We start from the raw sequence: 11664 nt of genomic DNA on the forward strand, positions 1-11664 counted from the left end.
AACTGTATAGAAATTTTACCAATAAAACTAGAGGCATAAAAAATAAATAAATCCATACTATCATAATTTAACTCAGTATCAAACTTATTAAATCTTTTGATTTATATCCAAGGTACTTACTCGGCAGAGGGAGTAGTAGGCGATATGAAATCTTCCTCTATTAAAACACTGTGTATAACTTCAAGGTCTTAGTGGTAATGCATCACCTGTTACAAGAAAAAATACTTTTTTTTAAAGACCTGATTAAAGCTAAGATTGATTGATTGGTTGATTGACTGGTGTTTCAGCACTATTGTGATATTATTTGGTGGCTTTTTTTTTTATTGAGTAAGCTGAAGTGCCCAAAGAGAATCACTGACCTTTGGTAGGAAAACTGACAATCCTAGTCAATTAAGATTGATTTCACTTTGCTGGGATGCTTTTCAATTTTTTAAGAAAGACTATTGAATAGGTCATTCAAAATATGTCAAATAGCAAATATTTATAAAATAATTATATTTCTGTGTTTAATAGTTTGATATATTGTGTTATTTTTGTTTTGTATGCAGAACACTTTGTTATGACCATGTATGTTTGAAATGTAGAAAGTAATTAGTAAATCAGGGAATTCAATTATTTGACCTGAACAATATAACTTGCATTTGAGGTATTTAAGTATTGTTTAACCAAAATAACTTCTCTTTTTCTTCCTACCAAACTTTTTCTAAGTGTGGAATGGCAACTATATTCATGTATATATATCTTCTTATGGCCTAAGCTCAAGGTATAATTTATACCAGCACATCGGTGGCTCTTACCTTTTTGTATTCACCACCAGCATTAGTAACCAGTGGTTCATGTCGTACTTTAGTGAACTGCAGTCCAGTACTTGTCTCTTTAACAGTGTATGTGGCATTGTGAGGTCCTATAAAGAAAAGCATAACCACATAATCAGATTTCATCAAAATAAAGTCAGTAAATATTTCACTGTATGTACATAGAAGAAGAAAATGATCTTTGCACTCCACACAAGCCAGAAATGTTGATAATGATTCAACGTTTTTTTGTTATTTATCTAAGGTTTTACCAACTATGCAAAGCAATGTATGAAAAGGGAAGTAAATTTTTGATAAAAATATCAACAAGAAGTAGGTTTTCTATTACTTTTTGACAATTTAAAGATAATCTTGACAATGACAGAGCTCAGCTGTTTAAAAAGGAAGCTTCCCCATATGCATGGATTCATGCACAGAAAATTGTGTGACAATGTAAGTCCTCAGCTCGTGTACACATCTTTAATAATGGGAACCCAAATGATTAGGATCTCAGCCTAATAAATCTGCCTTTGTACATCAGAACTGGTAGTAAAATTATGAATTACACATCAGTATTCATTTTTCAGATCTTTGTGGAGTGTTTGTATCATTTACCTTCATGGCCAAGTTCTTCTGTATGGTAGGTAAAACCTTCATGTGATTGACTTCCAGATATCTGAAAAATAACATAATAGCATATTCAAATTTCAATTTCAGTATTAGACCAAAAAACGTATCAGAACCCTTACTCAAGTAATGTTTATAGATTGACTTGAACATAAAAAAGTAAGTACATTCAGTAGAAAGAAATGAAAGAAGATTTTAAACTAGGAGCAACATACAGAGTTCTCACTACAGAGCTATATACATGTACATGACTTTGAAGACTTCATATCATTTGTGTCTCAAAAGATTTTAGGAAAATATTGAAAATGCTTAAAGCTTCTTGACAAGGTCAAAGGAGGACAAAAATATGTAATGTTTATGATTACTTCTCCTTCTTCGTGAAGTCTTGATGCCAGAAGAGCAGCAAATCCTTTCTTCCCTGCCAAGACAAAATCATCACTTTCTTCTGGATGGTACACCCGTAAAACTCTTCCTTCAGGTGTAATCTCAAAAGAGAACCTTAAAAGAAAAGCAAATAGAATTACTGGCTAAGATTTAGGACAAAAGCGGTTTTGTTTTACTCTAGAACACAAACATGTATTACTTATATCAACATGTTCAAGAGATATACAGCCAGTAAAAAATTTATTAAAGTTGGTACTCCAGGAATTGATTTGCATAGCAGCATTTCAAACCAATTTTATCCCAAGCTTCTTTAGTCTGCTGCACTTGTTGTTTTGTATTTAAGGAGGGAAATTTTTATACATTCATATCCGTCATTGGCTTCTTAATTAGTTACGCCACCATATGAATATGATATTGTTATTTACACATATGATTTATTAACATGATTAAAGTAGTTCTAAAGAATTTTTCCCATCCTTATAACCCATAAAACACTTTATCGCTATTTGGAAATCTGTGTCTCTTGACCCAAGAATATGCACCGCCTTAACTATTGACGGCATACAAAAATAAATCACTTTTCTATTGTGGCTTCAGATATTTTCTATTATGACATCAAAATTTAATAGGGAACATTTGGGATACCAGTAATGGCAGAAAAAAATAGCGATAAAGTGTACATGTATATGTCTCTGTACTACCAAAGGTAAAGATTTTAAAGGCCTGAAATAGCTTAAAATATATTACTATCAAACCAGTAACAATAGGGTTTTGATAACAATTTGTACCAATCTTAACCTCAAAAAAGGCAAACTTAAATATTAAAGAAATAGCCCAAAAAAATTTTCTGACAGACAATTAATACCAGGAATAAGCTTCAAAATTTCACTCCAGGGGCCCAAATCATTAAACAGACATAAAGGTGAAAAAATTTTATTGACCAAGTGAAGCCAAGACTTATGCATTTTAGGTGCATTTTAGGTGCTTATTTGGCAACATTTTCCTCTGAACTATGTTTTTTTTTCTTCAATCTTTCCAATTTTTGACAAATCTCACGCATAATTGATTTATGAAAAGTTGGCAGAACTGTTGACCATATAAAAAAAATTCTGTAATAAAGTTGGGGCCCAGGCAAATTTTCAGCAGCATTGGCTACTGGGACCCTGTAAAGCTTATTCTCTGCAGTATTTACATTTGTGTTCGCACAAACCCATATATAACAAACAGTTCAATACACTTTATCGCTATTTGGAAATCTGTGCCGTTTGACCAGAGAATCTGTGCCGCTGGAACTATTGATGTCATTCAACAATCACTTTTCTATATTGAGGTCTCAGTATGATGAAGTCAAAATTTAAGGGAAACCTTTGGAATGTAGTGCAGTAATAATAATAATAAATTCTTTATTTAACGAAGGTAACTCATTTAACATACAATTGTTAATCTCACACAAGGCCTTCACACATTAAAATGAACAATTGATACATATAACAATCAATGCATATAACACAATAATCAATAGAGATGTACACAATTTCAAATTTATATACCCAAGCATGAAAACAGACTGTAGAACTAGCATGGCAAGAATGTCCTAAGAAAAAAAGAAAAAAAAAAGTTTGTCTACTCATTTTGTTTTGTGAAAAAAAGATTAGCACATTTCACCTTAAAGCTTTCGATATGATTTGAATCCTTTATAACATTTGGCAAAACTATTCCAAATAATTAGACCAGAATATTGAAAAGTCTTTTTGAAGTATTCAGACTTTGGCCTTGGTAAATGAAGATGTCCAGATGTTGTTGACCTAAGAGAATAACTATATAGATCACTGCACGCAGTAAATTTACTAGTAAGATAATCTGGCGCTAGTCCATTCATACATTTGAACATTAAAATGGCTTGAAAATATTTTATCCGTGTAAAATGGTCATCCAATTAAGTTCTTTAAACATTGATAATGATGGATAATCAAAAGGTTTATTCAAAATTAATCTTGCTGTGTGCTTTTGCAGCTTATGAATCCGCTCAATGTTGCAGTTTGTGGTAAAACCCCATATGGTGCAACAATAATCAATTATTGGTAATATATAACTATTGTAAAAAAGGATAAGACCTTTGCGAGGCAAGTACCGTTTTAATCTATTTAGCAGGTATTATCTGTATAATGGTGATAAATAGCAATAAGGTACATGTATATACAAAGTACATTGCAATATAATACATAAAAACATATGACACTCAGCATACACAAGAAAAATTATCAGTTCTCTGTCCTTTGTGTCTCATTCGACAAAGGAGGGGATACCTAAATCAGAAATTTTCGCATCGTTACAGAATGCCAAAAGGGGTTCTCTGACATCTGAACATCATGACATGTCATAAACGTACTTGATTAAATATAAATAAAAGTATACAAAAGTACCAATTTACAGATATCAGGAAAATATAGCAACATTATAAGCTTCTTCGACTGTTTTGTACTTCTGCAGATAAAATCAAAACTGCCTCCTCATCTGTTGCTGATGTTAAAATTTAGAAAATTTTAGCAAAACGAAACAGAAGATGGAGAACTTCCGAGTTTTAAAAATATAGACACAGGCACGTGTCTCAGAAAAGAATTTCCTGTAAACCTAATATAACACTTAATGTATTTGGGATTTTTTTTCCCTTAGACAAGTTACCTGTGGAAAGGACAAGTTGTTTTAGCTCTCCCCCTTTTTCCAAATCCGTATTTTTTTGTAATTTCTAGATCTCGAAGTTCCAAGTTTTTAATATGATTTTTAAACATAAAAGTAATCTATTCATTTTAAAAGTTACCATATTTAATGCAGATTTTAAACTTTTAAATAGATAAACCATGCTTTACTTCATCTTAAAATTGCTTCTTATTCAGTTTTTTTGCAAGCGCTATGTGTGAGATGGATCATTCAACTTTGTAATAATTACAGGTTGTTTATATCTTAGGGAACAGTCATTATTTACCAGCTGGGGGGGTTGGGGAATTTTTTAGTGAAATGAACAAAATAAACATGTACCCCCCAGTCATATCATAAATTTAAAAATGACCCCCCCAAATGTTGGTTATAAAAAACTTTGACCCCCCCATCTTGTGCTATTATTTATCAATGATTTAAACCATTTAATTTACAGCATAGTTTTATTGTAAGATGAAAACATGCACTTATAAACATATTTACACAAGTTTTAGATATATACACTAAAAATGACTAACTTATTCTTGTAGTACTTCTTCACCACTTTCACTCACATCTTCCATATAATCACTCACTTCTCTATTACTTTCACTTTCATCTGAATCTCTCTCACTTTCATCTTGACAATCTCCCTGTCTCCAACATTCATGACTGCTTTCATACAACGCCCAGTATCTCTCTTCAACACTTTCACATACATTTTCAAGAATTAGGCACTTGGCTGTGTGTGTGAAAACATTTTTTTCAAATAAAACAAAGAGAGCTTTTGCAAATTTTACCCCTATCTTACAAACTTGATCAATATCAAAGTTATTTGTTTCATTCTCAACTTTATTTTTACAAATGTCTTGTAATCCATTGATGTTGGAAGTAAATGAAAATTCATCATTTGAAACTGTTAGATTCGGACACAATTCTTTCGTTAAAACACTACACTGCTTAAATAGATGTTTTAAATTTCGCTTTATAGCTTTCCTACGGTTATGTCCAGTTTTTTTTCTCCTAATTCCAATTTCTGTTCTGCCTACTCTCCCCTTGCCTCCAAATAATTGGATATATTTCTGACGTAATTTGTCACACTTCTGCAACACTTCTTTAATCATAATCATGAAGTTGTGATAACAAGATGAGCATTTGTAGATTAAAAGCATGTTGGACTGTAAATTGTTCTTTGAGCAAAGTACGCCCAGTTTGGTCATAAATTTCACATTCGTTGTCTTTAACTTCAACTTTAAGTTCATCCAAGGACGCATAATTTGTATTCAATTTTTTAATGTTGTTATCAAGAATTTTATTTTGTCCAGGTTTTAGAATTTCTCCATGTATAAAACTACCAACTGCATTTGGATTGGTCCCTAGTATAAAGTTCACTGAACCTTCAAGTTTTTTCATTCTTGATTGTATATCCCATTGTCTGGTAGCTTCTGTCACAAAAGACTTTTTAAATATATAAGGATCACTCATATATTTCCATGCATTCTGGTAAAAATCTGGTAAAAGTCTATTGAAAAATTCACATTTTTCACTCTTTGGAACTGGATACCAACCATATGTTGTATTCTCCCATTCTTTTTTTCCTTTAATTGACGGAATTTCTTTAGAATTAACCTGTTGTCGTGTGTGTAATACCAGCTTTCCCTTTTTATGAAATTTATCGGAACATGTTAAGCAGTAATCTAAAAAAAAAATATTATATATTATTATATATTTTAATGATATCTCAATACATTATTATTGTATATGTAGTTTTATTACTATTGAGGTCTGGTTTTCAATTTTATGGATTATTCTAGATAATTGATTGTGTCTTTAAGTTTCTTTTGTTCAATATTTTTATGTAGTTATAAAATGATGTGTCTTGTATTTTATTATTTTTATTTTGGTGTAAATATGCATGTAGATAAAATCAATTACAAAGATCACTGACTTCAGGACATCAAGCCAATTACACACAGCTGGGACTGAATCATTAATTTCTTTTAACAAGTAGATAAATATCCTTCACTTACTCAGATCACAATCTTCACAAAATATTTGCACTTCATTTTCATCGCAATTCTGACAAAATTTCTGGCATTTTTCCGTTACTTCTCCTAATCTGTGTGACTGCAATTTTCCCTAAAAAACAAAGCAAAAATACATAAGCATTGGAATTAACTGTTAAAAAAAAATACATTAAAATATAAAAGGTTCAGCATAACAATTATTTAATCAGGTGTTTATAGAATATTTGTTTAAATTTCAATTTAAGGTATTGGAATTAATACAAAAATATATTTAAAAAAAATATTCTAAGTACATATTTTAAAACAGTTTTCATTTACCTTGTTGTGAATTAAATTGGAGCAACTATTGCAGTATAGTAAATTGCAATCAAAACACTTTCTGTCAGCTTTCTCCTCCTCACACTGGTCACATCTGGAATGTTTTAAGTAAAAGTGAATTATAATTGTGTTTTAAATACTATAGAACATAATTAAAAGCCCTATGACTTTGAAATCTATAAATTTGATTATTTCTCTGTTCATAAAAATAAATTAAAATATTGCATGCACTTAATATATTTTTATAGCCAACACAATGATGATTGAAAATCAATTATGACCGGAAAGTCAGAAAGTTCACACCATATTTAATACTAGGATAATGATGGTTTTGTTATCATACATGTTTTACAATAGAGAATTTAAAGATAAATACTTAACATCAATTTTTAGATATAAAGATGATATAAAATAATATACTTACATGTTAATATCCATATTTTCATATATCAACAGCCTTTTGTTGTGATAAAATTGAAAATATCTGCAATCCTCAGCTCATCTTTTCATACAAATCCAAAATTGTCTATGTACAACAAATTAAAATAAATATCCAAAATGTTATTACTGAAATATATACTGTACATCCAAGTTTTTTCTCACACAATAAACATCCTTATTCACTGTCTGAATCAGAGTCCCCAAAGAATTTTCTTTGTTTCCAATGAGATGTTACCCTTCCATATCTATTTACTTTTTCAGCAGGTGGTCTTATTAATTCTTCATCACCACTTTCATCCCTGTCAGACCCAATTTCCCTTATTATCAAATCTTCCTCTGAAACATCTGACATTACATCATCATCATCAGTGTCAGGGATATCATTTTGCTGTCTCAAGATTCTTTTGTCAGATTTCTTAAAATTGTTTATTGCCCTCTGTCTTGAAAGATGTGCCTCTACAAGTGAAATTTTTTCAGATTTTTTCCGTGGAATAGGATTACAAAGCTTCTTCTCAGATATATACATTGCTAACAAATTTACACTTAAATCCTTAATTTTCCCTTTTAAATGTAAATCTGTCCAGTCATAGTCATCAATTTTTTTACTTTTTTCGAACTGAGTCTTAAGTTTTCTGAATTCTGATCTTTTTTCTCGTTTGAATTTTATAAGCTCAATATGGTGTAATTCGGCCTTAATCAAAGAAGAATCTTCAACAGCATGCTTTTCTGCAAATGACTGAATTTCATTCGACATATCCGACTTGATTTTTCCTTCATTATGCAAGATACGAACTTGACATCTAGGCTGAAAGTCGTCCGGTTTTCTTCTTTTGCCATTAATTTCAATTGGAGTATCTTCATACTTTTTATATTGAAAGTTGTTACCAGGATAAGGCCTTGGAACCGTTGAAATAGGTTTTCCTGACCATCCTGTTTGGCAAATTTCACAAATTTGATTGGTTGTTTCTTCACAGTTAAATCTAACAAATTCCATGTAAAGTTCCCCTTCTGTAAAATGTGTATCATAAAACTTAGAAACCTTCTGAAAATAATGATAGCCAGGTACGTCTTGTCGTTTTGATGGTGCAGTATCCAAATAACATTTAAGAGCTGTTTCATCGTTAAAATATAATTGCTCTTTATCACATCCCACTACTAGCCCTGTCATAAATCCACCCCTTGGACCAGGGGAATTCTCAACTCTCATAGCTAAATCCTTGCATGTTTGAGTCACATTAAATTTATTAATATCATCTTCAGTTTTTTCAATTTCGTCTATTGTCATTTGTTTAATATCATTATCTTCAATGTCCAGCTGTTTATATTCCCAGTGGATAGAACCTCCATCAGAAATGGCTTTTCCAACTGCTGCTTGTGTTCTTTCCACCTCATTCTGGCAGTCACCAGTTGCCCTGTGAATCCTAGTATAAAAATCAAGATTATCTATTAAAACCTTTTCTGCTGCTCTAAAGCGAACGTCCCTATTTGATTTTCCAACACCTGGACCTCCATCTGTAAGTTCTAAAACCCTTGGTTTTGTTTTCCTGAGCTCAAACTCATTCAGCATGTTGAGCAATTGAGTGCATGAATGAGCAACATTTTCTATAAGTTCCTGCACATCTTCACTTGTTTCGATATCCCCTAATTGTTCCTTTGTACTTTCTATTCTTGTATGAATGGTTTTAGTTATATCATACAGCTTCATATAGCATTGCTTTTCATATGCATTTTTTTCTGGCAAATTGAAAATATTTAACAGTTTTAAAGCCTGTTCTATATGTAAAAATAGAGAATCCAGTTTAATTTGCTCAAACGCTTTGAATGGACAGTCCCTGTTAGCTGTTACTCTATTAACATCTTCCAAAACATTCTGCAGGGAATAATGTTTTGCTTTGTCCCTAATAAGAGCGGCTATGCTGTGGAATTCATTGGATAGCTGCGTAGTTTCAGCCTTCCTTTCGTATAATTGGGGCTTTTCATATCGGAGTTTACGATCCTCAGAGGCCCATACAGTTCCTGAACTGCCAATATAGAATTTAGGTCTAAACACACAAATGTTTTCATCTTCACTCATTACCATTTCAAGGTTATTGTCAACATAGGTGATGTCCTTCATGATAAACCTATGGCTACTAGGTGTGATGTTTAATTTAGCTTGAGCAAAGTCATACTTTGGTAGCTTTCGCTGTTTATCAGAGTCTGTAGTTTGAAACACTTTAAACTTATCTAACCCATCTGATGCTTCTGGTTTGAGGTATGCTTTGTCATCCATGCTGTGTATCAAAGCTAAATCCTGGTCTTCTTTACATAAATGGATAACTGCACGTTTTACATGAGCTCTTTGGTGCTTTGTATGAATTATATTCTTTTCTTCAGATTTAGTTGGTTTTTTAGATGAGAATAGCCATTTGCCTTTATGCTTCTTAGCTTGCAAGGTTCTAGTATTTTTAGGTCTACCCCTATTGTATACAGTTGTACTAGACTTAATGGTTTGCTTTCCTTGAGATATACGAAAATGGTTCACAATGTTTTTAAAATCCCTTTTTCTGACTGAATGATTCAAATATAATACAGAATCATGCCTTCTACCATGTGCCGTTGCTTTGGACTCTATGCAATTCAGTAAAAAATCCTCGTCTTCTTCGTCAATTTTTTCCTTCGGACCAGCTCCTAACTTCCTTTTCTTAATTCTGTTGTCATCAATTAAACTCTTTGCCGTCCTTTTTACTGCCTGGTTATATCTTTGTTTATAATATATGTTTTGCTTTTCTTTTATTTTTGTTTGTTCATGAATGGAAATGTCAAGATCGTCTTTTTCCTCTTGCATTTCGTTTATCAAATGAACTTGATGATCACCTCCTGATAGTTTGTCAATTTGGACTTTCAATGTAGCACTTTTTGTTTTTAAGGTTTGAATTTTTTCATCTAAACGTAAGTTTACAACGTCCTTTGCCGCATTTAATGCATTATCACATTCTTCAGTAATATTTTTTATTCTTTCTATATGTTTTTTTGCTGTTTGTGGGTTGATGCCAAAGGAATAAAGCTCCATGTCAGTTGAATTAGCTGATACAAGTAAAGCTTTTGCACACTGTTTATCATATTCTGAGTCCATAGAATGCAAAATCTTTTCAACTGTCTCTGCTGAAAAAGTGGGAATGATTTCACCTTTTTCGGGAATGGATGTAAATATTTGAAATATAATTCTTTCCACTGGTACATCCGGTGTCCGCAAAGAAATGTATGTTACTTTATCAAAAGGGTGCATGAAATAACAGCAAACTAGTCCTTTATCAACATCCAATATCTTGTCCCGAAAAACATTTTTATCTGGTTGATGTTCAAAGAAAGATGAATAAATCTCAAAAGCATCTTGGAATTCTATAAGTGTGCTGCACTCTAGATGATCTAAAATAGCAAGTAATCCCAGCAGAGAACGAAAATCAAACTTACAGTTTTGTGCTTCATACATGTATCCATTTAATTTTTGTCGATTTTCAAAAATTGTAGAGCATGTTTGAAGAGAAATCCGAATATTATTTTCACTATATTTTGTTTGAAGTTTTCTTTTTAAAGATCGTTTTTCTCTATAAGTTTTACGTTGAAATATTTTAGCATTTTCCTTCTTTTCTCTATCCATCTTTAATTAAAATAAGACTGTGTTGATAAACAAATTGCTAAAAGTCAATATTATCTCCCAAAGAGGCCACTTACTATGTAATTGAGTAGTAGGGATGGGCAGCTGGAATAGGTCACTATTTCAAGCTCTATTATGTATAAAAAGGGTGAGACATTTAGATTAAAATATCATTAGGCAAAGATTATGGCTTGATTGTATCACACTTATCTAATACTAATCAGATGTCAGTATTTATTTTTGATGCAGTTTAAACCAGTCATAAATACATCAGATATTTGTCAAACCAATTTATATCTATTTAACTTCCCATGTGGTATATCCACTGGTGCTAGTCATTGATGCTATAAATCCAATTATCTCGACATCTGCACTTATTTAACATGAGAAGTGTGTATACATGAAAACAGATAACAATTATAAAAAGGAATTCCACAGTGTCAGGAAAGGAGAACATATAATTTGAAAATACTGTTTGAAAAAATTTGACCCCCCCCATTTAATATTGGAACATTTTTTTGACCCCCCCAATATGATCATCAAAAATATTTTGACCCCCCAAAAATTACCCAACCCCCCTAGCTGGTAAATAATGACTGTTCCCTTAGACAATAGACTGTTTTTATGTTATGCATTTGTTTGTTTGTTTTCTGTCAAAAGCTGCTTAGAACTTGTATTTTGACTTATGCCGAATATAAATATTTTTTTCTTATCCTATCTCATGTTACATGTGTCGGCTGTA

At 31.7% G+C, this 11664-nt stretch overlaps 1 protein-coding gene and 1 long non-coding RNA gene across 3 annotated transcripts; both read right to left on the reverse strand.

Moving 5' to 3' along the window:
* Positions 1-803: 803 nt before the first annotated feature.
* On the reverse strand, positions 804-1891 carry LOC127712341 (uncharacterized). The gene is made up of 3 exons (XR_007987048.1): positions 1787-1891; positions 1410-1470; positions 804-904 (listed from the first exon to the last, which is right to left on the reverse strand). It is a non-coding gene; the product is annotated as an uncharacterized LOC127712341 (long non-coding RNA).
* A 2881-nt stretch (positions 1892-4772) lies between these two features.
* Positions 4773-11380, reverse strand: LOC127712337 (uncharacterized). Of its 2 annotated transcripts, none has more exons than XM_052218707.1 (4): positions 7269-11380; positions 6845-6938; positions 6530-6638; positions 4773-6196 (listed from the first exon to the last, which is right to left on the reverse strand). In XM_052218707.1, exons 1-4 carry the CDS (start codon positions 7280-7282, stop codon positions 5616-5618), a joined length of 798 nt encoding a protein of 265 aa, XP_052074667.1. In that variant the 5' UTR covers positions 7283-11380; the 3' UTR covers positions 4773-5615. Both variants share the same exon structure in this region; 1 of them encodes a protein (XP_052074667.1).
* Between the last annotated feature and the right edge of the window lie 284 nt (positions 11381-11664).

The sequence above is a fragment of the Mytilus californianus genome, unplaced genomic scaffold, assembly GCF_021869535.1.
Source record: "Mytilus californianus isolate M0D057914Y unplaced genomic scaffold, xbMytCali1.0.p SCAF_8, whole genome shotgun sequence".
NCBI lineage: Eukaryota > Metazoa > Mollusca > Bivalvia > Mytilida > Mytilidae > Mytilus > Mytilus californianus.

Excerpts from the sequence above, each read along its gene's own strand:
- LOC127712337 (XM_052218707.1), bottom strand. Across the intron at positions 6,639-6,844 it reads CCAATTTAATTCACAACAAG|GGAAAATTGCAGTCACACAG; the intron begins GTAAATGAAAAC and ends TTTGTTTTTTAG. Across the intron at positions 6,197-6,529 it reads TTGTGAAGATTGTGATCTGA|ATTACTGCTTAACATGTTCC; the intron begins GTAAGTGAAGGA and ends TTTTTTTTTTAG.